General features: G+C 47.3%; 2 protein-coding genes across 3 annotated transcripts; both read left to right on the forward strand.

Annotated features, from left to right (window-relative positions):
* Window positions 1–24: 24 nt before the first annotated feature.
* On the forward strand, window positions 25–19,468 carry DNTTIP1 (deoxynucleotidyltransferase terminal interacting protein 1). 2 transcript variants are annotated; one of them, XM_003825978.5, is made up of 13 exons: window positions 56–189; window positions 757–827; window positions 2,020–2,116; window positions 3,447–3,545; window positions 9,113–9,181; window positions 9,443–9,499; window positions 10,040–10,098; window positions 11,380–11,425; window positions 13,193–13,251; window positions 13,353–13,413; window positions 17,162–17,233; window positions 18,935–18,990; window positions 19,107–19,468. In XM_003825978.5, the coding sequence occupies exons 1-13, from the start codon at window positions 85–87 to the stop codon at window positions 19,243–19,245; spliced, it is 990 nt and encodes a 329-aa protein (XP_003826026.1). In that variant the 5' UTR covers window positions 56–84; the 3' UTR covers window positions 19,246–19,468. The 2 variants fall into 2 exon arrangements, with proteins under 2 accessions (XP_063457142.1, XP_003826026.1); XM_063601072.1 differs by lacking the exon at window positions 3,447–3,545 and having other exon boundaries at window positions 25–189.
* Window positions 19,469–19,741: 273 nt separating this feature from the next.
* Window positions 19,742–24,685, forward strand: UBE2C (ubiquitin conjugating enzyme E2 C). The gene is made up of 6 exons (XM_003825980.5): window positions 19,742–20,840; window positions 21,481–21,508; window positions 22,431–22,517; window positions 23,269–23,473; window positions 23,582–23,641; window positions 24,437–24,685. Exons 1-6 carry the CDS (start codon window positions 20,740–20,742, stop codon window positions 24,493–24,495), a joined length of 540 nt encoding a protein of 179 aa, XP_003826028.1. The 5' UTR covers window positions 19,742–20,739; the 3' UTR covers window positions 24,496–24,685.
* Window positions 24,686–26,562: the final 1,877 nt, after the last annotated feature.

Raw genomic sequence — 26,562 nt, forward strand, 5'->3', positions numbered from 1 at the left:
ACGAGCAGCGCGCCCCAGTGACGTCACGGCGCCACTTTCCGGCCGGTGACAGAGTCTAGCGGAGTTGTGGGGGCCGGGGGCGCCATGGGAGCCACTGGCGACGCCGAGCAGCCGCGGGGACCCAGCGGGGCCGAGAGGGGCGGCTTGGAGCTGGGGGATGCGGGCGCAGCGGGGCAGCTGGTTCTTACGGTGAGGGCGCCCCCGGTGAGGTCTGGGCTCGGGCCGGGCACGGCCTTGGGGCTCCTGGGACCCTGGCCCGCGGGCGAGAGAACGCGGAGGCTGGAGCTGCAGAGGGGGTTGGCGTTTTCGCAGCCCGATGACCTGGATTTAAATTCTGGTGCCGCCCTCCTAGCTAGGTGACGTGGGCCATCTCTGTCAACCCCCTGAGTCCCAGGATCCTCTTCTATAAAATGGAAATGATTAGTACCTGTCTCATAAAAGTTGTTGTGGGATGGGAAGATAAAGGCGGGTACAGCGCCCAGGACATCACCTGACACAGAGTTGACCCTCGGTAAATACTGCTTCCCTTCCTCCTGCCGTGCCAGAAGGCAGGGTCGGGACTTTTAAGGCAGGAAATTTCCTCAGTTCCTCTTTTGTGGAGGAGGCCTTACAACTATCGTCCCACCCCAAGGCGGGAGAGATGGTGACGGATCTGAGAAGCAGGGATGTCCAGGTTTAACTTCATACCCACCCTCCACCTCCACCCCACCCCAGTGTCACAGGCCGCAGTGACATTTGTTCCGTTGGTCCCCACAGAACCCTTGGAACATAATGATAAAGCACCGGCAGGTGCAGCGGAGGGGCCGCCGCTCACAGATGACAACAAGGTAAGGCTGGCCCTGCATGGGACTTATATCCCAGCCACTGGCTTGCATGGCAGCTTTGGGATCCCCAGTGCACAAGGCTATGGAGATCTACAGCCGGTAGAAAGAGCACAGGACTGAGGAAGAGGAGACTCCGATTCTGTAACTCTGTGTGATCTTGAGCTAGTCAAGTCACTTCCTTCTCTGAACTCAGGTACAAAATGAGGAAGGGCACAGGAGATGGGTTGTGGAATAAACAATACCTAAGATCCCTCACATTCACTGGCTCTGTGGTTGAGGGCTCTAAAGAGGTCAGTTAGCATGGAGTTTAAGAGAACAGGCTCTGGAGTCAGACAACTGTGTTCTCATCAACAGACTCTGATGAGCCCGTTTTCTCAACTATAAAGAGGGATTAATAGTATGCATGTCAGGGAAGGGAGAGAGCACAAGGTGGGCCTTTGGGATGCTGATAGTGGTGAAATGGATGTTCACTATAATTACTCATTAAAGTGTATAGACTTTTCTGTATAAGTATTATATTTCATAAAAACACTTTGGGCCGGGCGCGGTGGCTCACGCCTGTAATCCCAGCACTTTGGGAGGCTGAGGTGGGTGGATCACCTGAGGTCGGGACTTCCAGAACAGCCTGACCAACATGGAGAAACCCCGTCTCTACTAAAAATAACAAAAAATTGGCCGGGCGCGGTGGCTCACGCCTGTAATCCCAGCACTTTGGGAGTCTGAGGCGGGCAGATCACCTGAGGTTGGCAGATCACCTGAGGTTGGGAGTTCGAGACCAGCCTGACCAAAATGGAGAAACCCGGTCTCTACTAAAAATACAAAAATTAGCCGGGCGTGGTGGTGCACACCTGTAATCCCAGCTACTCAGGAGGCTGAGGCAGGAGAATTGCTTGAACCCAGGAGGCGGAGGTTGCAGTAAGCCAAAACCACGCCACTGCACTCCAGCCTGGGCAACAGAGTGAGACTCCGTCTCAAAAAAAAAAAACTTTGAAAATAATATGCACTTCATAGAGTTATTATGAGAAAGAAATAAAGTCATGCCTCTGTGATTTGCACAAAATCTGAGCATGTAGCTAGTTTTCAATAAAAGCTGTCTAGTATTGTTAAGGAATTCTATGTCCATAATTAACTGGGGAGGCTGGGAAAGAATATGTTTGGGACATGCCCCCTCACCCTGTCTCCCTCCTGAATGCAGTTTCACAGATCCTGCCATCTCCATGGATCTCCTCCGAGCTGTCCTGCAGCCCAGCATCAACGAGGAGATCCAGACTGTCTTCAACAAGTACATGAAGGTGAGCGGGACACAGGATAAAAAATAACAGGAGAAAGACTCATGAGGAGCCCAGTCCTTGCCTGCATCACCAGTCTGTCTCTTTCCTACACACAGATATCTAAAGTTTTCCTTTCTTGTTGTTTTTTGTTTTGTTTTGTTTTGTGTTTTTGAGACAGATTCTCACTCTGTCACCCAGGCTGGAGTACAGTGGCACAATATCGATTCACCGCAACCTCCACTTCCCAGGTTCCAGCGATTCTCGTGCCTCAGCCTCCCTAGTGGCTGGGATTACAGGTGCCCACCACCTTGCAGGGCTAATTTTTGTATTTTTAGTAGAGACGGGGTTTCACTGTTGGCCGGGCTGGTCTCGAACTCCTGACCTCAAATGATTTGCCTGCCTTGGCCTCCCAAAGTGCTGGGATTATAGGTGTGAGCCAGGGCACCTGGTCAGTTTTCAAATTTTTAATCCCCCAAGAATTTTATTCCCTCCTTGAGGGTAATTCAGATACCTTTTTTTTTTTTAATCTGCCCTTGTCACACACGTGGTTTTTTTTGCTGACCTCTCATAAGGATGAAGTGACTTAAATGTACTGTGCTGAGCACTGTGCTCCAGACATAACAAGTGTCCAATAAGTATTCTTATTAGTTGTTTAATAATACAACCATTATTGGGGCCATGCACAGTGGCTCACACCTGCAACCCCAGCACTTTGGGAGGCCGAGGCAGGATCACTTGAGGCCAGGAGTTTGAGAACAGCCTGGGCAACACAGTGGGACCTCATCTCTACTAAAAAAAAAAAAAAAATTTTTTTTTTTTTTTTTGAGACAGAGTCTCACTCTGTCGCCAGGCTGGAGTGCAGTGGCACGGTCTTGGCTCGCTGCAACCTCCGCCTCCTGGGTTCAAGCAGTTCTCTGCCCCAGCCTCCCAAGTAGCTGGGATTACAGGCATCCGCCACCACGCCCAGCTAATTTTTTGTATTTTTAGTAGAGACGGGGTTTCACCGTGTTAGCCAGGATGGTCTCGATCTCCTGACCTCGTGATCCGCCCACCTCGGCCTCGCAAAGTGCTGGGATTACAGGCGTGAGCCACCGCGCCCGGCCTGATTTTTTGCACTATTTACACCTCAATCTGTTGGGCACCTCCACGATTATATCCGTAAGAGGGGGAATAAAGGGAGGAGGTCAAGCCTGAAATGTGAATCTAAATCTGGCTGATCCCAAAGCCCTGCTCATAATCACTTTTCCCTTCTGTATGAAGCTAGGATAAAAACTTATTTTATATTCAGTTTCCTTCAGGTTGATGCACATTAACAGGACTCTTGACCTTGTCCTCTGTTGTGCTCCCCTAGTTCTTCCAGAAGGCAGCACTGAACGTGCGAGACAATGTTGGGGAGGAGGTGGATGCAGAGCAGCTGATCCAGGAAGCCTGTCGGAGCTGCCTGGAGCAGGTGAGACCAAAGGGGACAAGAGATGCAGGCACAAGGTTTAGCTCTCGAGCCTCTGATAAGAAATGCGATCTTAAGCCGGACGTGGTGGCTCACACATGTAATCCCAGCACTGTGGGAGGCCAAGGTGGGCAGATCACTCAAGGCCAGGAGTTTGAGACCAGCTTGGGCAACATGGCTAAACCCCATCTCTACAAACAATACGAAAATTAGCTGGGCATGATGGTGCACGCCTATAATCCTAGCTGCTTGGGAGCCATAGGGATGAGAATTGCTTGAACCTGGGAGACAGAGGTTGCGGTGAGCCGAGATGGCACCACTACACTCCAGCCTGGGTGAAAGAGCAAGATTCTGTCTCAAAAACAAACAAAAAAAGAAATGTGATCTTGTCATCAGTGGTATTTTGGGGAATGCCCAGCAAGCCACATATTGAGATAGGCTTGAGGCTGTTGCTGACAGGGAAGGGAAGGGAAGTAGCTACTATATGTCAGGTACCAGGATAAATGCATTATTTTTTTTATGTCTCAGAAGAAACTATGTACGGAAGATATCTTTTAATTACTATTTTATAGATGAAGAAATTGTGACTTAGCAAACTCATAGAAGCAGAGAGTAGAATGGCAGTAGCTGGAGGGGAGAAGTGGGGGGATGTTAATCAAAGGGTACAAACTTTTAGTTATAAGACGAACAAGTTCTGGGCAATCTGATGTACAGCATGGTGACTATAGTTTATCTCTATTGTTTACTTGAAATTTGCTAAGACCATAGATCTTAAGTGTCCACACACAAAATGGTAGTGGTGGATGTGTTGATTGATTTCATTGTGGTAATCATTTCACTATGTATATCTATGTCAATTCATCACATTGTACACCTTGAATATATACCATTTCTGTTTATCAATTATACATCAATAGAGCTAGAAAAAAACTTTTAAAAGCAAAGCAAAAAAAAAAAAAAAGAAATGGCTTAAGACACACAATAATTAGAATAGCTAAGATCTGTCTCACCCCTGCAGGTGCGTGGTGGATCAAGTTATCATGGCCCCATTTGGTTATCATGGGGATGAGCACCCTGCTGCCTCCCTGCCTCTCTGGTGTGGTCAGGAAGCATGACATCAGGTCTATAAATGACTGTTCCCAAGATAGTAGAGAACCTGTTTACATGTGTCAGCTGCTGTTATTAGGAGGAATTGTTGCCATCACCATTTTATAGGGAGACATCAGGAAAGGTCGCCAATAGTCGCTGGCTCACTTTCTCACCTCCTATTCATTCTCTTCACTTTGTTTTCGCTTCAGTCCCCACTACTTCACTGGAACCCCTCTTGTCGGGGTCGCTAGTAACTTCCGTGTTGTCAAACCCTCTGGTCCCTAACTGTCCTCAACTTACTCAGCTTCTCAGTGACATCTGTCACAATGGGTCATTTCGCGTTTCTTGGAACGCTCCTCTGTTGGCTAGAGTGCCTTGACTTTGCTCCAACCTCATTGCCTACTCTTCTCTCTCACCCCCCGCCTCTAACTGTTGGTGCCTTCCCAAGTTCAGTCCTCAAACCCCTTCTCTTTCATGGCTCACTGTTTTCATAGGTGTTTTCATCTAGTCCTGTGGCTTGGAAGCCAATTCAGCCACTCATAATTCACACATTTATATCTCAGTCCAGAGTTACATTCACCGTTACCCAGTTCCAATCCACTCTTCTCACAGCAGCCAGACTGATCTCTGTAAAGATGAATTAGATCATGTCACTCCCCATTTTAAAAACCCTTCAGTGACTTTCCTGTTGCAGGGAGAATAAAGTCTTAATGCCTTACCATGATCCTGCTGGGAAAACTGGCTAGCCATATGTAGAAAGCCGAAACTGGATCCCTTCCTTACACCTTATACAAAAATTAATTCAAGATGGATTAAAGACTTAAATGTTAGACCTAAAACCATAAAAACCCTAGAAGAAAACCTAGGCAATACCATTCAGGACATAGGCATGGGCAAGGACTTCATGACTAAAACACCAAAAGGAATGGCAACAAAAGCCAAAATTGACAAATGGGATCTAATTAAACTAAAGAGCTTCTGCACAGCAAAAGAAACGACCATCAGCGTGAACAGGCAACCTACAGAATGGGAGAAAATTTTTGCAATCTACTCATCTGACAAAGGGCTAATACCCAGAATCTACAATGAACTCTAACAAATTTACAAGAAAAAAACAAGCAACCCCATCAACAAGTGGCCAAAGGACATGAACAGACACTCCTCAAAAGAAGACATTTATGCAGCCAAAAGACACATGAAAAAATGCTCATCATCACTGGCCATCAGAGAAATGCAAATCAAAACCACAATGAGATACCATCTTACACCAGTTAGAATGGTGATCATTAAAAAGTCAGGAAACAACAGATGCTGGAGAGGATATGGAGAAATAGGAACACTTTTACACTGTTGGTGGGACTGTAAACTAGTTCAACCATTGTGGAAGTCAGTGTGGCGATTCCTCAGGGATCTAGAACTAGAAATACCATTTGACCCAGCCATCCCATTACTGGGTATATACCCAAAGGAATATAAATCATGCTGCTATAAAGACACATGCACACATATGTTTATTGTAGCACTATTCACAATAGCAAAGACTTGGAACCAACCCAAATGTCCAGCAATGATAGACTGGATTAAGAAAATGTGGCACATATATACCATGGAATACTATGCAGCCATAAAAAGTGATGAGTTCATGTCCTTTTTAGGGACATGGATGAAGCTGGAAACCATCATTCTCAGCAAACTATCACAAGGACAAAAAACCAAACACCGCATGTTCTCACTCATGGGTGGGAATTGAACAATGAGAACACATGGACACAGGAAAGGGAACATCAGACACCGGGGCCTGTCGTGGGGTGGGGGGAGGGGGGAGGGATAGCATTAGGAGATATACCTAATGTTAAATGACGAGTTACTGGGTGCAGCACACCAACAAGGCACATGTATACATATGTAACAAACCTGCATGTTGTGCACATGTACCCTAAAACTTAAAGTATAATTTAAAAAAAAATGCCTTACCATGACCCACAGAGCCTACCCTCGACTGGCTTCTGCCTGCTTCTTTAACTTCATTTCATCTCACCTCTTTTTTATTGACTATACTCTGGCCGTTCTGAACTCCTTTCTGCTCCTCCAGCACAAGCTTAGGCCATTTCACTTGCTGTTCTTAGTACCTGGAGTACTCTACCCTTAACTCTATAAAGCCGGCTCCTTCTTTTCTTCAGATCTTAGTTTAAATATCAGAGAGGTCTTCCCCTCGCACTCCTACCTCTGCTAAAATCCTGAGCTTTACAAGAGTTGAGGCCTAATCTTGTTCACCACTGTATTCCCAGCCCTGGAATATGACTGTTAGTATGTGTACAGAGTTTGCTGAATTATTGAGTAAATGAAGGAACAAACAAATGATAAATGAACAAACAAGCTTCCTGCTCTAATAGAACTTAACAGCCTACTTAAGCAGACAGGTGTGAATTAGATTACCAACAAATGTATGCATAATTACACATTGAGACTTGATCACCCTTCACTGGAAAGGGACAAAGTTTGGAGGAGAAGAGCATGAATCCAATTATGGATTAGCAGCTTTGAGCCATCCAAGCATAGACATGGGGCAGACTATTTGGTATGTAAGTCTAGAGCTCAGAGGATAACCTTTTGTCTACAGTTGAATTATGGAGTCGTGGTTTATAGATATTAATTGAAGCTGTGAGAATAGGTGAGAGCAGATAGAATATGTAATGAGAGAGGATAGGGAAAAGAACCAGATTGAGAAGGAAAAGCCAGCAAAGAAGGCTAAGAAAGAACGGCCAGAGAAGTAGAAGGAACACAGGAAGTGTGGCCACAGGAGCCTGTAGAAAAGAGTGTTTCCAGAAGGGGGAGCCCTCAGCACTGTCAAATGCCACTGGCAGAGGTCGGGTGAACCCAATTCTCCACCTGCTGCACCATCTCCCCTCTGCCCATTCCATCCTTTTCTTTGTCAAATGAGCCAGGTGTTCCCACCTTTGAGCTTCTGCACTCCTCCCTGCTGCTGAAACACTTCTGCCCAGCTTTTTTTACAGCCTCCTTCACATCTGAACTCAGAGGCCACCTTCTGAGCAAGGCCTTCCCTGGCCATTCCCGCAAAGTAGCCCTTCCCCTCTGGTGGTTCTCTGTCACATCTGCCTGGGTTTTTTTCTTTTTTTCTCACAGCATCTATCATGATCCACAGTCACCTTGTTTGTTTCTGTGCTTATTATCCAGATCACCCACAAACTATAAGCTCCACAAGAGCTTGTCCTAGTTACTGCTGTGTCCACAGCACTTAGGTCCTAGGTACTCAATATTTATTAAAAGAAAAACAGCAGGCCAGGCACACTGGCTCACGCCTGTAATCCCAACACTTTGGGAGGCTGAGGCGGGCAGATCACGAGGTCAGAAGTTTGAGACTAGCCTGGCCAACATGATAAAACCCCATCTCTACTAAAAATACCAAAAAAAAAAAAAATTATCTGGGTGTGGTTGCACGCCTGTAATCCCAGCTACTCAGGAGGCAGAGGCAGGAGAATTGCTTGAACCTGGGAGGCGGAGATTGCAGACAGCCGAGATCGCACCACTGTACTCCAGTCTGGGCAACAGAGCAAGATTCCATCTCAAAAAAAAAAAAAAAGAAAAACAGCAGCTTACTGAGGAGTATGTGTTATACTAATGTATTTAGTTTGAAAAAACATACAGTATGTATTTACATGGGAAAAGCAAGGAAGAATTTACATTGAAACATTAACAGTAGTTTATGTAATGAGATTCCAGGTTTTTCTTATTTTGCTTTTTTACATTTTTTAATTTTTTCAGTCATGATCATTAATTCAAGTTTTTTAAAAAATAGATATCTATTTCTATGCATATAAATATATATATGTGTGTGGCTGGGCGTGGTGGTTCATGCCTGTAATCGCAGCACTTTGGGAGGCCAAGGCAGGTGGATCACCTGAGGTTAAGAGTTCGAGACCAGCCTGGCCAACATGGTGAAACCCCGTTTCTAATAAAAATACAAAAATTAGCTGGGCATAGTGGTGGGCACCTGTAATCTCAGCTGCTTGGGAGGCTGAGGCAGGAGAATCGCTTGAACCCAGGAGGCGGAGGTTGCAGTGAGCTGAGATAGCACCACTGCACTCCAACCTGGGCGACAAGAGTGAAACTCCATCTCAATTTAATATATATATATATATATATATGGAAGTGGGCCGATCACTTGAGGTCAGGAGTTCAAGACCAGCCTGTCCAACATGGTGAAATTCCGTCTCTTCCAAAAATACAAAAATTAGCTGGGTATGGTGGCGCACCCCTGTAGTCCCAGCTACTTTGGAGGCTGAGGCGTGAGAATCACTTGAACCCAGGAGATGGAGGTTGCAGAGAGCCAAGATGGTGCTGCTGCACTCCAGCCTGAGCAACAGCGAGACTCTGTCTCCAAAAAAAAAAAAAAGGAAGTAGGTAGGGTGTGCTTACCCACCAAAATAGTGACTGGTAACACTTGGTCTTTTTCCCTTCAGGCTAAACTGCTCTTTTCAGATGGAGAAAAAGTAATACCCAGATTGACCCATGAGCTTCCAGGAATAAAGGTCAGAGTCACTGTGTTCTCGGGTATTGGAGCGGGAGGTCCTTCAGGCTGGGAGGCAAGTGAAATATGTGGGCCCAGGGAGGTTCCATGTACTTCCATTTGTAGGACCAGGTCCACACAGCATCATGCTGGATGGGCTTCTTTGGCCTGGGTCAGAGCGGGGCTGGAGAGCTGTAGTCCAGGGCTCTGTCTTCTGCAACTCCAGAAGACCTGCAGCTCCCAGGCACTGGCCTTCCACTGACTCCCTTCCCTTTTCTTTTAGCGTGGCCGTCAGGCAGAAGAAGAATGTGCCCATCGAGGAAGCCCCCTTCCTAAAAAGGTAAACCATTTCCTTGTTTTGTTTTCTGGCTGAAAAAAGGCTTGTCAGGCCAGGTGTGGTGGCTCACACCTGTAATCCCAACACTTTGGGAGGCCAAGCGGGGAGGATCACTTGAGCTCAGGAGTTTTGAGACCAGTCTGGGTAACATAGTGAGACCCTGTCTCTAAAATAAAAAAAAAATTAGCCAGGCATGCCGGCACATTTCTGTCGTCCTAGCTACATGAGAGGCTGCAGTGGGAGGATCACCTGAGCCCAGGAGTTCAAGGCTGTAGTGAGCTATGATCATGCCACTGCACTCCAGGCTGAGTAACAGAGTAAGACCCTGTCTCTCAAAAAAGGCTCTTCACTCCACAAGGTACTGGGCTTCCTCAAAGCCCTTTTGAGCCTTCCTAGACATGAGAGGCAGTTTTTCTCCCTGTCCCTGTCAAACATCATTTGATCTCTTTGGAAAACCATCTCTGCCAAGTGACCCTGGACCTGCCAATGGGGTATGGGGAGTAACCACAGGGTCAGACCTCTGACAGCTGTTTTTTGTGGCAGAGGAAAGGACGGCCTCCTGGACACATCCTGTCAAGCGACCGGGCAGCCGCCGGCATGGTGTGAGTAGGGACCAACAGTGTGGTGAGAGCATAGGGGAGCAGACGGAGAGAGGGGCCCTGAAGGAAAAGAGTCCAGGGTTCTGTGCCTGTCAAAATCAGATCCATCAGCTTAAGTCATCGTGGAGGGGGGTTATCCTGGTTGGAGGGGTGAGGAAGGAGGGTAGTGAGGAGGAAATTGTTTTACCCCCTGAACGGTTTGGCCCAGCTTGATGAAAGATTAAACTCCAGAGGTTTGTCATTGTTAGTATATATTGGATGCTTATGACTGGTCTAAATACGTTACATACTTTACCTTTTAATCTTTATAGCCACCCTGTAAAGAAGATATCACTAATTTTTCAGATAAAGAACAGACTCAGAGAATTACTTGCCTAATGTCATATCGTTAACATTGCCTCCAAGACGGTCATTTTCAAATATATATTTTTTTAAGACTTAATTTTTTTTTAGAGCAGTTTTAGGTTCACAGCAAAATTGAGAGGAAGGTACAGACATATCCCATATACTCCCTGACCCTACACATGCACAGCCTCCCCCATTATCGACATCAGGCACCAGAGTGGTACATTTGTTACATTTGATGAGCCTACTTTGACTCGTCTTGATCCTCAGAGTGCATAGTTTCCATGAGGGTTCACTCTTGGTATTGTACATGAACTTAGACAAATGCATAGTGACAGGCATCCACCATTCTAGTATCACACCGAGTGCTTTCAGTGCCCTAAAAATCCTCTGTGTTCTGCCTGTTCATCCTTCCTTCCCCCTCAACCCACCCCCAACCCCACTTTTTAAAAAAAATTCTGAAGCAGCAGAATCTTTTTCAAACAAAACTTTACATGGGAGCCCAGTATTTAAATCAAATAAAGCCACACTGGTCTGGTTCAGGGGCGTGGGGTTAGTTTGGAACAGCTGGCTTAGTAGATGGGATAGTATTAACTGTCATACCTTAGATGTGTCTCCTACACGAAGCAGTTTTATTCCTCACAAACACAAGATAGGTAGGGCAGTCGCTGTTTTTGTCTCTTTTGACAGATGAGAAAACTGCCACTCAGAGGTTCTTGGAGTTGCTCATGCCACTATGTAAGAGCAGAGCTAGTGCTAGAATGGCTTCTAGTCCAGTGCTTTTTTTCCCTTTGTTCCTCCTCTAATGTGTCACCACGAAGGAGGATGTCCAGGGCTAAAGTGAGAGTGTGTGAGGAACTCCTACCACCACCAGCAAGCTGGCATTTAGTCCTAGGTCTCACCTTGGAGAATTCACCTTTATTCTTTCCTTCCAAGCAGATGGAAACCAAAATCCTGTGAACCAATTCGCCGGGAAGGCCCCAAGGTATGATTATGTGAGCATGGCAGAGATCACGATCCCAGGAGATAGTCCCACTATCTCTAGGACCCACCATGAGGGAAAGGGGCAGGGGGCGAAGGGTGCATGCACACCATTCCAGAGCCATCTGCCCCTCTCCACCTCCAGCCACACTGGCCTCAGAGAGGATCCTGTGTAGGAATTGGAGTTAGAGGCAAAACAAAGAGAGGGCTTGAGTCTTTGCTGAAGCCTTCTCCTTATAGGAGCTAGTGGTCACTAATACTGATTCAATACTTAGTATGTAACGGGCAGTGTCCTAAATCTTTTGTGTAGACCATCTCATTTAATCTTTATAACAAACTTATGAGATCAATTCTGTGAACCATTCTATAAATGAGGCGTTTCCTTTTCTGCCAGCTTCCCTGTGGGCATAAATTATTTTATTCAGTTGTCTTATACACTTAATGCACTTAAGACTTGCCCAAAGTCACATAACTCGTAAGTGATCGAGCTGAGTCTCAAACCCAAGACCCGCTGACACCAGAGTCTGTGCTCTCAACCATTAGCCTCTGTTGCCTCCCTCTCTCTCCTGAGTTCTTCCTCAGCAGTAACTTATATAAATGGTTGTTCCCCAGAATTCTCTCCTTGGCCCACTTCTCCATCTAAAATAACTCTCTGGATAATCTAAATCATATACTCTTATGGTTTCAGGGACCACCATGTTCTAAAACTCCCATACCTCTTTGTCCATCCCATGCCTCTTTCTACTTTAAAACTTGTTTATCCTACTATCTGCTTGACCACTCAGCTGGAAGTTTCATAGGCATTTCAGACTCAGCATATCCAAACATGAAATTAGAATCTTTCCTCACAGCCCTTCTTTACATTCGTTATCTTAATCATCTTTGCCTCCTCCTCCTCTTCCTTACCTCCCTACACCCAGTCGAGTCCTGGACAATTCTTCCTCTTAAATATATTGCAGTTCCTATTTCCTTCTCTTCATCCTTAGTGCTGCCCTAGCTCAGGCCCTTAGCAGCTTTCCAACTGCTTTATCACAGCAGCCTGTAAACCGCTCTCCCTGCCTGTAGTCTTGCCCCTTCAAATCCATTATCCACATTGCTAGAAGACTAAGCTATCTTTAAAGGAAATCTGACTCTCACTCCCTGTTTAGAGGCCTTCAGCGATTCCCCATTGCCTACAGAAGAAATAAAATGCAGTCCCGTGAACATAACCTCCCAAGACCTCCAACTCCTCTGTGTTTCTCTCTCCAGCCCCATCAGCTGCCACTCCCTAATTTGTACTCTCTCTGTTAGCAGCACAGAATTACTAGTAGTTTCTCCAGCAGGCCAAGCTGCCTCTCACCTGTCTTTGCTCATGCTGCCCCCTGTCTGGAATGCCCTTGTTCCTGACCCCCTTTACCCCAACTTGTGCTCACCCTTTCAGAATTAACTTGGGAAATGCCTCTCTAAGGAAGCCTTCCTGGCTGGACCCTCCCCTCGGCAGCCCTCAGACCCTGCACTCACTTGTGTCCTTGCCTCATCGCATAATGGTGTAATTATCTGTACATATGTCGGTGGCATCCTAGAAAACAGAGACTGTATCTTATTCATCTCTTTATCCCCAGTATCTAGCACAGACAGGGCCTAGCATATTGTGAGTACTCAGTGTCTTGGGTCAACTGTTGATTAAATAATAGACAAGGGGAAGGGTTAGAAAAGGGTAGGGGGAGGAGTGTTTCTGTCCTACCCATCAGATTAAACTTCACCCTCACCAGCTTCTCTTTTTTTTGCACAGTGGGACCCAGCTCGCCTGAATGAATCTACCACCTTTGTGTTGGGATCTCGAGCCAACAAGTAAGTTTAAGAGCTTTGGCACTGATTGAGGAAACAGCTCAGGACTTCACTAGTAGGACTACACTTTCTGGAATCTTGACCACTTGGCTTTTACTTTTCAGAGCCCTGGGGATGGGGGGCACCAGAGGAAGAATCTACATCAAGCACCCACACCTCTTTAAGGTAGGTGACTGCTGGGAGGAAAGCAGGCCATTGCATTGGGAGTAGACTGGGAACTCCACTCAGCACAGAGAAGCTTAGAACAAACACTGATCTTGGAGTCAGGACATCTGGGTTCTAGTTGCGCCTCTGCCATTCACCTTTCCCTTTCATGATTTACTCAACACCTCTGTGCCTCAGTAATAACAGCTACTTTGCTTGCATGTTTATTGGGTACCAAACACAGTTTTAAATCCCACACTTATATTATCTTAAAAAATAAGTATTGCCATCCTTATTTCACAAATTTGAAACAATCAGAGGTTGAGAAAGGCTGAGTGACTTGCCCACAGTTATTCAGCTAGAAGTGGTGAGTCAGGATTCAAATCCAGGTCTGTCCTCACCAAAGCCTGAGCTCTTAACCACTACCATATTTGGTTGTCTGTAAATTAGAGTTTGGGCCAGGTGCGTGAGCTCACACCTGTAATCCCAGCACTTTGGGAGGCCAAGGCGGGTGGATCACCTGAAGTTGGGAGTTCAAGACCAGCCTGACCAACATGGAGAAACCCTGTCTCTACTAAAAATACAAAATTAGCTGGCATGGTGGCTCATGCCTATAATTCCAGCTACTCGGGAGGCTGAGGCAGGAGAATCGCTTGAACCCAGGAGGCGGAGGTTGTGGTGAGCCGAGATCACACTGCCCTCATATTTGCATTTTAAAATAACTCTGGGGTCCGGCACAGTGGCTCACGCCTGTAATCCCAGCACTTTGGGAGGCTGAGGCGGGCGGATCACCTGAAGTCGGGAGTTCGAGACCAGCCTGACCAACATGGAGAAACCCCGTCTCTACTAAAAATACAAAAATTAGCTGGGCATGATGGTGCGTGCCTGTTATCCCAGCTATTCAGGAGGCTGAGGCAGGAGAATCGCTTAAACCCAGGAGGCAGAGGTTGCAGTGAGCCAAGATCTCACCATTGCACTCCAGCCTGGGCAACAGAGCAAAACTCCATCTCAAAAAAAAAAAAAAAAAATAGAGTTTGGAGCAAGGCAGGGTCCTGTGCCTTTTCAAAGAGGGTACTCCTCTTCTGAGAGCAGCTATGTTTTGGTCCCCACTGTTTGAGGAAATAATGGAGGAAATCATAAACTCACTCACCCTCTTAGATGATTTTGTATTTTATCAGTCACGAGAGCATCGAAGTAGATTAGAAGAATAGCAGTGCATTTGTGTTCCACGCATGGTTTTTTGCACTTATACGTAAGGCTTGGCACCTCTTGCCAGAACTGCACAGCCCTGTGGGATCCCAGAATCACGGGCTTTCTCTACCACATTCTGTGCAAGTTTTCAAGTTCTTTGAAAGGCATACCTGCTCACGCTTCTTCTCCAGTCTGATATCCTCGAGTCCCAACACTTAAACAGTTTGCCCAGTGGCTCCTTTGTTTTCCTCTCTTAATGTCGTCACTGTTGCTATTCCCATTGTCTGGGTGGCCTTTCTCTCCCACCCTTATCTGCCTGACTATTCTTTAAGATCCACCTCCTCCAAGAGCTTTGTTTGTATCATCCCCAAAATCAATATGCCCTTGGACCTACTTTGAATTCCCACTTCAGCGTGGTTTAAAGTATGGCTTCAGGCCTGGTTCCATTACTTTACTAGCTGCATGAACTTGAACAAATGGCTCCACATTTGTTTTTCTTTTTTCTTTTTTTTTAACTAGCTCAAGTCTGGGAATTGATCCACATTTCTGAGTCTGTTTTTGTCCTGTATAAAATGAGAATAGTGATAGACCAACCTTTTTTTTTTTTCTGAGACGGAGTCTTGCTCTGTCACCCAGGCTGGAGTGCAGTGGCGCGATCTCAGCTCACCGCATCCTCCACCTCCTGGGTTCAAGCAATTGTCTGCCTCAGCCTCCCGAGTAGCTGGGATTACAGGTGCCCACCACCATGCCCGGCTAATTTTTGTATTTTTAGTAGAGATGGGGTTTCACCATCTTGGCCAGGCTGCTCTCAAACTCCTGAGCTCAGATGATCCACAGCCTCGGCCTCCCAAAGTGCTGGAATTATAGACTTGAGCCACTGCACCTGGCCCAACTTTACAAATTCTCTATTAGTGATTATAAGTATCTTTTCAGTCATTTAGAATCTATTTGTATTTCTTCTGTAAGCTGCCTGTTATATCTTTTGCCCATTTTTCTGTCCTTCAGAAGGCATTATTCAAATTCTTTTCCTTTTTTAAATGTTTTGATTATAGAAATAATATATAAACCCATTCCCGTGGTAAAAAGATTCAGACGATACACAGGAGGTAGTAGAGAGCAAAACACAGTTTCTCAGCCAGGTGCAGTGACTCACGCCTGTAATCCCAGCACTTTGGGAGCCCGAGGCGGGCGGGTCACCTGAGGTCAGGAGTTCAAGGCCAGCCTGGCCAACATGGTGAAACCCCATCTCTACTAAAAGTACAAAAATTAGCGGGGCATGGTGGTGCACTCCTGTAGTCCTAGCTACTCTACTCGGGAGGCTGAGGCAGGAGAATTGCCTAAACCCAGGAGGCAGAGGTTGCAGTGAGCCGAGATCACGCCACTGCACTCCAACCTGGGCGACAGAGCGATACTCTGTCTCAAAAAATATATATATCAGTTTCTCTTCACTCCTCGATTTCTTTTTTTAAGGTGCTTAAATTCTGGCTTCTAGGTGCCCAACCTAGAAACCAGAATTTAAGCCTTATTTGGGTTGAGCACAGTAGCTCATACCTGTAATCCCAACACTTTGGGAGACTGAGTGGGTGGATCAGTTGAGGCCAGGAGTTCAAAACCAGCCTGGCCAACATGGCAAAACCCCATCTCTACTAAAAATACAAAAATCAGCTGGGTGTGTTGGCGCGTGCCTGTAATCCCAGCTACTCAAGGCTGAAGCAGAAGAATAGCTTGAATCCAGGAGGTGGAGGTTGCGGTGAGCCAAGATCATGCCACTGCACTCTAGTCTGAACAACAGAGCGAGACGTCATCTCAATAAATAAATAAACAGCCAGGCACGGTGGCTCACACCTGTAATCCCAGCACTTTGGGAGCCCGAGGTGGGCAGATCACCTGAGGTCGGGAGTTCAAGACCAGCCTGACCAACATGGAGAAATCCCGTCTCTACTAAAAATACAAAATTAGCCGGGCGTGGTGGCGCATGCCTGTAGTGCCAGCTACTTGGGAGGCTGAGGCAGGAGAATCGCTTGAACCCAGGAGGCGGAGGTTGTGATGAAGCAAGATCATGCCATTGCACTCCAGCCTGGGCAACAAGAGTGAAACTCCGTCTCAATCGATCAATCAACCAATCAATCAATAAACCAACCAACCTTATTTGTAACTCCAAAACCGAATTCTTAACCATGATGCTATTATGCATCCGACAGTACATGAGGTGTCCCGATTTTTGTTTTATTATGGTCACCATAATAATTACAGACGTTATAAGCCACCTCCAATCATTTTTTAAAAAGAGGAAGCTCTAAAATAATAGTTATCAGTCCCACCAGTTGCCCGGGGTGCTTTGTTGTGAGAAGGGGGTGGGGATTGGGAGTATACTAAGTCTCTGGGAATTGGGTCCCATGGTCTGCCCTTGGGGTTGGCTTAGCTTTCTCTGAAGAGATTAGTGAGCCCTCTAAGTCCACCACGCTAGGAGACAAGGACTTTTGGTAAGAACTGCTCAAGGGCCAAGAGTATGCTCTGGGACCAAATGAGAAAAGCCCCTTACCCGAGGCTAATTTTCTTACAACTTCATTCCTTACAGTATGCAGCTGACCCCCAGGATAAGCACTGGCTGGCTGAGCAGCATCACATGCGGGCAACAGGGGGCAAGATGGTAAGCATTATTCATTTGTGCCACTGCCAGTGACCCACCCCACCTGGGAACCAGGATTTTGGCTGTGGGTGACAGCCTACGTCCAAATCTGACTTCCAAAGCCTCACCAATGTGTGAGAAGAGAGACTTATAAGGCCTATTTCTTCATGCTGAAGAGCAAATTGTAATCTTCAGGTTCCCTTCCCTATCCCTAGGTCTCCCTTCCGCCCCCTCCCACTTTTACCTCATGCCTCCAAGATCACATATTTGGATATTATTAGCTGTCCATAGGAATAGCAGGTATAAGACACACAGTACTACTTTTTCCCACTACTGCACCCACTGACAGATTTCACTCATTGATCACTCTTCCACCAGACACAGCTATAGAATCTTTTCTCAACACAGTACTCGAGGCAGCAACCCTTGTCAGTAGGAGTTAGCAATGAAATGTGTTTGCACACTTGGCAGCCCCTTCCAGATTTACCTCTACTTAAAGAGTTCTCAGATCATATGAAACAGCAACCTTAGGAAAATCATCATTGCATGTGTTCAAAAACTATTGTTGAGGGCTTTGTCCATCACACACAATGTCCCCCACCTGAGGACTCACTCACTCCCACCACAGGTACTGCTCCTTTTAGAATCTAAGTGCCTTACAAACTGATATGCCATCTCCTTTCTGGCAGTGAGAGCTACCTTTTATTTTATTTTACTACTCTATTTATGCCTATGCTTTACTTCAAAAAAGATTTCAGGTAAGCTTCATGCACATAAAATGCAACATTACATAAATAAGAAATAGGTGGTAGGGGGTGGGGGCAGGACCTAAAATTAAGCCACCAGTAAAAGTAGTTCTTTAAAAAAAAAAAAAAAGTGTTTTTTATATTGCTGACCTGGGAGACCTGTGCACTTCTACAGATGTTGGCAAATTCAGCTGTAGGCCCCACTCATGGACACCTGATCTGTTATGCTTCATAGTGCCCATAAGATGTAGACAAATTACTCAAGGAATACACAATTATTCCTGACCCTAACATTAGAAAGTCTCCCACAGAAGACTTTCTAATATGATGAACATCTCTTCCTATATGTTAAGTTCACAAAAGGGCCCTCACCCACTGTAGACCGAGGCATTGTGACAAAGCATTTCTACAGGCCCCAGTACAATACAGGCCAATTACTAGACAGCAGAGCAGTTTATCATGTTTTCCATTTTGCCGCAAAGTTCAAAACCAAGTTATCTTTGTCCTCAGAGGGAGCACATGGTTTCCTCTTCCTGATTTCCTGTTTCCATATATATTTTGCTGGCTTTCTTGCCATTTTGTTATAACCCACCTTGGGTCCTTTCGTATACTTGATCTTAACCAAAAGGTGTAGGAGCAATGGTGGATCCCTTTTTTTTCTTTTTTTCTTTTTTTTTTTTTTTCTTAATTTTCACCACACCATTCAAGAGAGAAATGGGTCCTTTTTTAAAAGAGAAGGCTATAAATAAGTCACCAGTCCCTACTCTCCCATCCATGAAGCATCTACTGTAGTAAAAGATTGTCTCAAGGAACCATTCCCATCCCTCCCCACTTACTCTTCCGTACTAAATTGTAAACCGCATCCCCCGCTTCCACCTAGTAGCAGGCCTTACATTAAGCAGATGTTTAATGAAGTGTTACTGAGTTGGAGTGAAATGAATCAGGCAATGACCACTCTCCCTTGCTCCTGCCTCAGGCCTACCTCCTCATCGAGGAGGACATCCGGGACCTTGCGGCCAGTGATGATTACAGGTAAAACCAGTGGGTCTCCTGCCCCTTCTCCTCTCCCTGCCTCCAAATAGCCCCTAGAATGAGGCAGGGCCTACATCCTCACTTCCCCCAACTTCTCTCTTCAATGTCTGTTCCAGAGGATGCCTGGATCTGAAGCTAGAGGAATTGAAATCCTTTGTCCTACCCTCCTGGATGGTGGAGAAGATGAGAAAGTATATGGAGACACTACGGACAGAGAATGAGCATCGTGCTGTTGAAGCACCTCCACAGACCTGAGGCCGGGTCCCCTGGCCACCCTTGGCAGCCCTCCTCCAAAGCCCTCTTCCTCACGTGGCCGAGGCCACCGCTGGGACTGCTCCTAGATGGATCTCAGCGGCATTAAGCTGTGCCTGAGCGAGTTTGTAGTGACTCACTGCACAGCACCCCCAGACTAGCATGTGGTTCTATATTTGTAAAGTTATTGGGATAAGAAACAATTAAACAGTTTGTAGTAAACACAGATGGTGAACCTGCTGTGCCCTCTACCTTGTGGGAATTGACAGAACATCAAGGGCTCTAGAAGTGGGTGTAGGAAAAAAGGACGAGATAACCCTCACCCATAACAGTATAGAGCCAGGCTTGATAAGACCAACCTGGGAGCACCATGTACCCTGCCCGTCTTCCCTTTGCCCATTTGTAGTTTCCTTACCCAGCTAATGTAAGGACATGGCAGAATGCGATGGAGTTTGATGACAGATCATATGAAAAATAGAGTTGGCTTTTATTGCTCCCATTTTACAGGTTAAGATACTAAAGGACCCGCCCCAAGGTTACACACTACCCACTGGGGAGGTAGGATATACAGGATATGAACCTGTGTTGTTGGGGTTTTTGTTTGTTTGAAGACAGTCTTGCTCTGTTGCCCAGGCTAGAGTGCAGCCTCTGCCTCAAGCGATTCTCCCGCCTCAGCCTCGCCAGTAGCTGGGACTACAGGCTCGTGCCACCTCACCAGCCTTTTTTTTTTCTTTTTTTTTTTTTTTTCTTTTAAGTAGAGACAGGTCTCCCTATCCTGTTGCTCAGGCTGGTCTCGAACTCCTGGGTTCAAGTGATCCTCCTGCCTGGGCCTTCCGAAGTGTTCGGGATTACAGACGTGAGCCACTGCGACCGGCCTGAACCAATGTTGCCTTTTTTTATTTCTGTCATCTCTGCGGAGATGTATGGACCTATGTTTTCTAATAGGGAGCCTGCTGCTCTGGCCATCAGCCTTTAGTTTTTCCCCTCGCTGGGATTTTCAGATACTTAGGACGCAGCAAAGGTGCCCAGGCGATTATAATGGTGGGAGGGTACCAGTGCTGCAGGATTGGAGGCACTCCCTGCCCGAGGGAAATTGGATCAAGGCTGGGCGTGCCGAGTGTTCCCACGCGGAGTAAGACGTGTAGCCAGAAGGAGGGGTTCATCCCACGTGGACGTTTTCTTGGCCCTTTAATGGTTAGCGTTTTCCAAAGGCCACCAATTCGCTACGGATTCGTTAGTTAATGGCAGCATCGTCTACCAATCGGTTGTCAGAAGCGGGATCCTGCCGCCCAATAGCGGTGCGCCAGTGGGTAGGTCTAGCAGTGGCGCAGCAATAGAGCGCTCCGGAGCGTCCCATTGGCTGGATCAAACCCAAGCGAGCCATTGATTGGTCGACGCCCCCAGAGGGTTACAATTCAAACGCGGGCGGGCGGGCCCGCAGTCCTGCAGTTGCAGTCGTGTTCTCCGAGTTCCTGTCTCTCTGCCAACGCCGCCCGGATGGCTTCCCAAAACCGCGACCCAGCCGCCACTAGCGTTGCCGCCGCCCGTAAAGGAGCTGAGCCGAGCGGGGGCGCCGCCCGGGGTCCGGTGGGCAAAAGGTGAGTGATGCGGCTTACCACTCGCCGGGCCTGCCATGCCCTAGGCATTGGTACCCAGAGCAAAGATTTCTAGGACCACCCCCCGCCGCCACCTCCTGGAGCGGGAGATCTGCGGGTGCAGGAGAACACACCAGGAGCTCGGGGCCTGGCATTCCCCTGGTTATGGGTGTCGAGGGCGGAGACTTCCGGGACTCTCACCTCCTTGCGCGGATGAGATTCGAGAGATGGGGGACAGGCCAGGAGCTCAGACCGTTCTTTGAGACTCTCCCGAAGGAGAATGGGAGGGTAGGGGCGCTGCCAGACTCCTTCCCTGGTGGGCCTAGATGAAGACGCTCAAGGACCCTCGTGACTTGGCCGAGACAGGGGAAGGGAGAAGTTGAGTCGGGCAAGGAAGAGATGCTAAAGCCTAGGGAATTAAGAACATGCCAGAATCATCCCGAGGGAGTCTGGAATTAGGGAGGGTGAGGACTCGCTAGGATCGTCCTGTGGATCTGGTGAGTGTACCCTGAGCTGAGCCTGACCTTGGTGATGTGGGGAGCCTCCATGACGGCTCCCCCTGAGATTCAGGTGGAAGAAGATGCACCGTCTGGAGGCCTGGCCCATCCAGACTCCCAGGTAACCCCGAATACTCTTTTTTCAGGCTACAGCAGGAGCTGATGACCCTCATGGTGAGTGATTAAGTGCCCAGAACCCCAGCCTTCCATCCAATTTTCAGTAGCCTCCTTTCTTCCGTCAGCTTTTTTGCTAGACATAGGGGTAATGTAATTTGCTCCCTCCTGGGAAAGAAGTTCATACGCCCCACCTACACCATTTCTTCCAGCAGTCCCTCCTCCCAATTCCATCCCCCCACACGAAGTTATCTCTAGAACACTTCTCTGAAGTCATACAAGACCCTCCCTATCCAGTGTGTCCCTACTTCCTAGCCCCAACCAAGCTTTACCCACACCCAACTCCCCGCCCTTCTTGGTATTTCTAGCCTATGAATTTGGTTGCTTTATTTTGGATCAGAGTGATGAGATTAAGGGGAGGCTGGGCGCGGTAGCTCACGCCTTATAATCCCAACACTTTGGGGGGCTAAGGTGGGCGGATCACTTGAGGTCAGGAGTTCGAGACCAGCCTGGCCAACATTGCAAAACCCTGTCTCTACTAAAAATACAAAAATTATCCAGGCATGGTGGTGCATGCCTGTAATTTCAGCTACTCGGGAGGCTGAGGCACAAGAATCATTTGAACCGTGGAGACAGAGGTTGCGGTGAGCCGAGCGCACCACTGCACTCTAGCCTGGGCGACAGAGTGTGTGTGTCTGTCTCTGTCTATCTCTCTCTCTCTCAATCTCTCTCTCTCTCTATATATATATATATGTAAATATATATTTTTTAGTAGAGATGGCATAACCCCATCTATATCTCATATATATACACATATATATGTGTGTGTGTATCATATATATGTGTGTGTATGTATGTATATATATATATATATATATATATATATATATATATATATAAAATTAAGGGGAAAGCTCACCCACTGACCTTTGCTATGCCCAAAAGTGTACTCCACATTCCAACAAATGTGTTTTCTCCCCAGATGTCTGGCGATAAAGGGATTTCTGCCTTCCCTGAATCAGACAACCTTTTCAAATGGGTAGGGACCATCCATGGAGCAGCTGGAACAGTAAGTGTAGGGCTGGGATGGGTGAGTGAGTCTGGGGAAAGGTGGGAAGTGAGATCCAAGTGCGAGCTCTGCTTCAAGCCTTTGGCGGAGCAAGACACTCCTCCTGTGACTGTTCACATTCTCTGAGCCATGTGGCCTTGTTCTTTCCCTCTGTGCAATAAAGGGTGGGTTTAAAGCAGGGCTGCCTATCTTAGATGTTTACATGGGGGGACAGACAGCAAGGAAATGGATGAAGTGAGGACTTTGGCCAATAGGGCCAGATCTCAAGAAGGCAGCTTCCCATTGCTGCAGATCAGGTTTAAGATGAGTCAGAAGTCCAAATCTGTGCCAAATCTAATTTTTACGTATTAGCAACTAATATTCTAATTGAACTAAAGCACAGGATGCCAATTTACAATCCTTAGACCAAAGAGTCACTGATGTCTCCACCAGATAAGAGGAAAGCATCAGGCTAGGCATAGTGGCTCACACCTGTAATCTCAGCACTTTGGGAGGCTGAGGCAGGCAGATCACATGCGCCCAGGAGTTTGAGACTGGCCTGGGCAACATGGTGAAACCCTGTCTCTAAAATAAAAACTAAACTAAAAAAACTTTAAAAAGGCAGTGGGGAGCATCAGAACCAGCTCAACAGTTTGTCTACTGTCCGGTCCCAGAGAAACTCAAGATTCTAGCAAGCCCCTTGTGTGGGGCTTGGGTTGGGACATGAGCCTGCTGCTGGAGCTTACTCTGCAACTGTTTCTCCAAATGCCAGGTATATGAAGACCTGAGGTATAAGCTCTCGCTAGAGTTCCCCAGTGGCTACCCTTACAATGCGCCCACAGTGAAGTTCCTCACGCCCTGCTATCACCCCAACGTGGACACCCAGGGTAACATATGCCTGGACATCCTGAAGGAAAAGTGGTCTGCCCTGTATGACGTCAGGACCATTCTGCTCTCCATCCAGAGCCTTCTAGGAGGTGACTTTAGAGACCACCCCTCCCCTCCATGCAACTTGGGAACCTGTCAGGACTCCCTGGGGTCAGCCTCTTCTACCCCCTTGACCTTCTCTTTCTCTCCACCCACAGAACCCAACATTGATAGTCCCTTGAACACGCATGCTGCCGAGCTCTGGAAAAACCCCACAGGTGAGTCCTCAGTCCTTGAGCCCAGGGTGATCCCTCCCCCAACCTTCAAAGGCTCCCTCAAACAAAAGGAGCCCAGTGACTTGGGACCGGGTTGGTTGGGGCAGGGTGGAGTGTTGGCAGCAACCCACTTCTGTTTCTGCCCCAGTGCTCCTATTTGCTATAAAATAGCAATTGTTTTATAGCAGAATAAAAATGTTTGGCGATAAATAATTTTGGGAAATTATTGGTGAGACCAAGGCAGGAGGATAGCTTGAGGCCAGGAATTCAGTAGAGTGCCTTGCCTGTGCCCTCCAGTCTCACTGGAAGCAAGCCCTTCCAGGAGAGCTGCCTAGATGGGCAGTGCAGGGAGAATGCCGGGCTGGGAAACCAGCCCCTCCTCCACCTCCTCCGACCTTTGCATCCCTGGTCCAGCTGCCTCTTGCCCACCTTAATTCATCCTGGGCCAGGCACAGTGGCTCATGCCTGTAATCCTAGCACTTGGGGAGGCCGAGGTGGGTGGATCACATGAGGTCAGGAGTTTGAGACCAGCCTGGCCAACATGGTGAAACCCCGTCTCTACTAAATACAAAAAAAATTAACCGGGTATGGTGGTAGGCACCTGTAGTCCCAGCTACTCAGGAGGCTGAGGCAAGAGAATCACTTGAATCTAGGAAGCAGAGGTTGCAGTGAGCAGACATCATGCTATTGCACTCCAGCTTGGTCAACAGAGTGAGACTCCATCTCAAAAATAATAAATAGTAAAGATTAACTCATCCTGTCTCCATCACTCACTGAGACCTGCCTGTTCTCTTCCAGCTTTTAAGAAGTACCTGCAAGAAACCTACTCAAAGCAGGTCACCAGCCAGGAGCCCTGACCCAGGCTGCCCAGCCTGTCCTTGTGTCGTCTTTTTAATTTTTCCTTAGATGGTCTGTCCTTTTTGTGATTTCTGTATAGGACTCTTTATCTTGAGCTGTGGTATTTTTGTTTTGTTTTTGTCTTTTAAATTAAGCCTCGGTTGAGCCCTTGTATATTAAATAAATGCATTTTTGTCCTTTTTTAGACAAGTTGTTGCGTTGTAATTTCACTAGGGTTGGAGGTACTCAGGGTAGGCAGAGGTGGAACTTAAGGATGTGGGGCCAAGCAGTGGGGTGACAAAGATTTATTCCCTTGTACCTTATTTTATGACTCTGCATCTGTTTCTTCATCTATAAAATGAGTGTCACAATAATGCCTCCTGTCTATGGAGTCGGTGATGTGTACCAGCAATGTTAGTGAATGTTGGAGCTCCCTCGGCTGTGTTGCAGATGAGGCTGAGCCAGACCTTAGGCTGAAACATACTCCTATAGCTGTAGAAGGAACAAGCGTGTGTGTTGGCGGGGAGGGGGGGATTCCAACACACAGCCACCCATGTTCTGTCCTGAAGAAGAATGCTTAGGTCACCCTAAGCAGGTCCAGGGCCTGGGGAGACAGCCAGGAAAAAAGCCCCTTCCCTGGCAGGACTCAGGTCTGAGCTCTGGTCTCCAGGCTCTAGCCCAGGTCCCCTGTGGAGCTCCACCTCCAAGGGGGCACAGTCGCCTCCTGCTGCACATCCCCCAGGGAGCCCCCAGCCCCTTGGGCTGCCTCTTTCCCCTGGCCTGATGAAGGCTCCAGTCTTTGAGCCCCTAGGAGGAAACACCCCTGCTGACCAGCTGGGTCCCCACAAGGGTCGGCAGGTGGAAGAGTAGGTTGAAGTGATAGGGCCCCCACAAAGCCCTTCAGGAAGATCTCCAAGGTAGATAAGCAGCATCCAGATGTGCTCCAACCTTGCACCCAACTCCTTCAGGTCTGTTAGCAGCTGGTTGGTTGTGCAAGCCTGAAGCGGGAGGGGTTTGGGATTGGAAGTTGGGTCCCTTCATGTCTATAATTGTGCTCTTAGGTCTCTCCTCTTGGGTTTTTTCTTAATCTAACATTCATACAAATACACTTGGGATCTTGTTAAATTAAAATCTTTTCTGTAGGTGTGAAGTGGAGCCTAAGATCCAGTCTGATTATTTATTTTGGTTTCTAAATAGTTTCCAAGTGATGTCATTGCTGCGGTCTGCTTAAGAACAAAATTTAGAGCAATGTTCTTAGAATGTGGTCCTTCCAGCAGCAGCAGCATCACCCGGAACTTGTTAGGCAAATTCTTGACCCCAAACTGCCCTCCAGGTTCTGAAGGTCTCCCAAGGTTGAAAATCACTAGGTTAGCGGATACTGGAGAAAACCAGAGCTCAGAACCTGGCACTAAATTAGTCAATATATGCTGGCCAGGGCCGGGTGTGGTGGCTCACTCCCTGTAATCCTAGCACTCTGGGAGGCGGAGGCAGGAGGATTGATTGCTTGAACTTATGAATTCAAGACCAGTCTGGGCAACACAGTGAGATCCCCATCTCAAATAATAAATTTTAAAAGAAAAATAAATAAATCTTGGCCGGGCCTGGTGGTTCACATCAGCAATCTCAACATCTTGGGAGGCCAAGGTGGGAGGATCACTTGGGGCCAGAAATTCAAGGTTATAGTAAGCTTATCACTCCAGCCTAGGCAGCAGAGTAAGACCTTATCTCTAAAAGAAATGTTTCGAATGCTAACTGTGGTGGATGTGTTTTCATCTGCCATGTGGTCCTTGGTCACGGTGTTTGGTACCTTAGATGGCCACACGGCCTGCCTTGGGCCAGTCACAGGTCTAAACTGTAGTTCAGATTCAACTGGTGTTGTCTGGAATTAATCACTGGGAGAGAGTAAAGTTATTTTACTAATGGGGTTGCTAAAAGAGAAGGGAGTCAGTCTCAGCTGCTGGGGGAGCCCGCTGCAGACGGAAGAAAGCCAAGTAGAGACAAACAGCTGGGAGTTGGAGAGATGACATTAACTGAGACTCTGGCCTCCAGTTCATGCTTTGCCATCCCAGTTCGATAAACTAACAAAT

This window comes from Pan paniscus, chromosome 21 (genome assembly GCF_029289425.2).
Source record: "Pan paniscus chromosome 21, NHGRI_mPanPan1-v2.0_pri, whole genome shotgun sequence".
Taxonomy (NCBI): domain Eukaryota; kingdom Metazoa; phylum Chordata; class Mammalia; order Primates; family Hominidae; genus Pan; species Pan paniscus.

What these genes read in the sequence shown, in the direction of transcription:
- DNTTIP1 (XM_003825978.5), top strand. Translation starts at nt 85, where the DNA reads ATGGGAGCCACTGGCGACGCCGAGCAGCCGCGGGGACCCAGCGGGGCC. An exon ending in TCTTCAACAAGTACATGAAG is followed by an intron (nt 2,117 to 3,446) that starts GTGAGCGGGACA and finishes GTGCTCCCCTAG; the next exon opens with TTCTTCCAGAAGGCAGCACT. An exon ending in TTCGCCGGGAAGGCCCCAAG is followed by an intron (nt 11,426 to 13,192) that starts GTATGATTATGT and finishes TTTTTTGCACAG; the next exon opens with TGGGACCCAGCTCGCCTGAA.
- UBE2C (XM_003825980.5), top strand. Translation starts at nt 20,740, where the DNA reads ATGGCTTCCCAAAACCGCGACCCAGCCGCCACTAGCGTTGCCGCCGCC. An exon ending in CGGGGTCCGGTGGGCAAAAG is followed by an intron (nt 20,841 to 21,480) that starts GTGAGTGATGCG and finishes CTCTTTTTTCAG; the next exon opens with GCTACAGCAGGAGCTGATGA. An exon ending in AGGAGCTGATGACCCTCATG is followed by an intron (nt 21,509 to 22,430) that starts GTGAGTGATTAA and finishes TTTTCTCCCCAG; the next exon opens with ATGTCTGGCGATAAAGGGAT.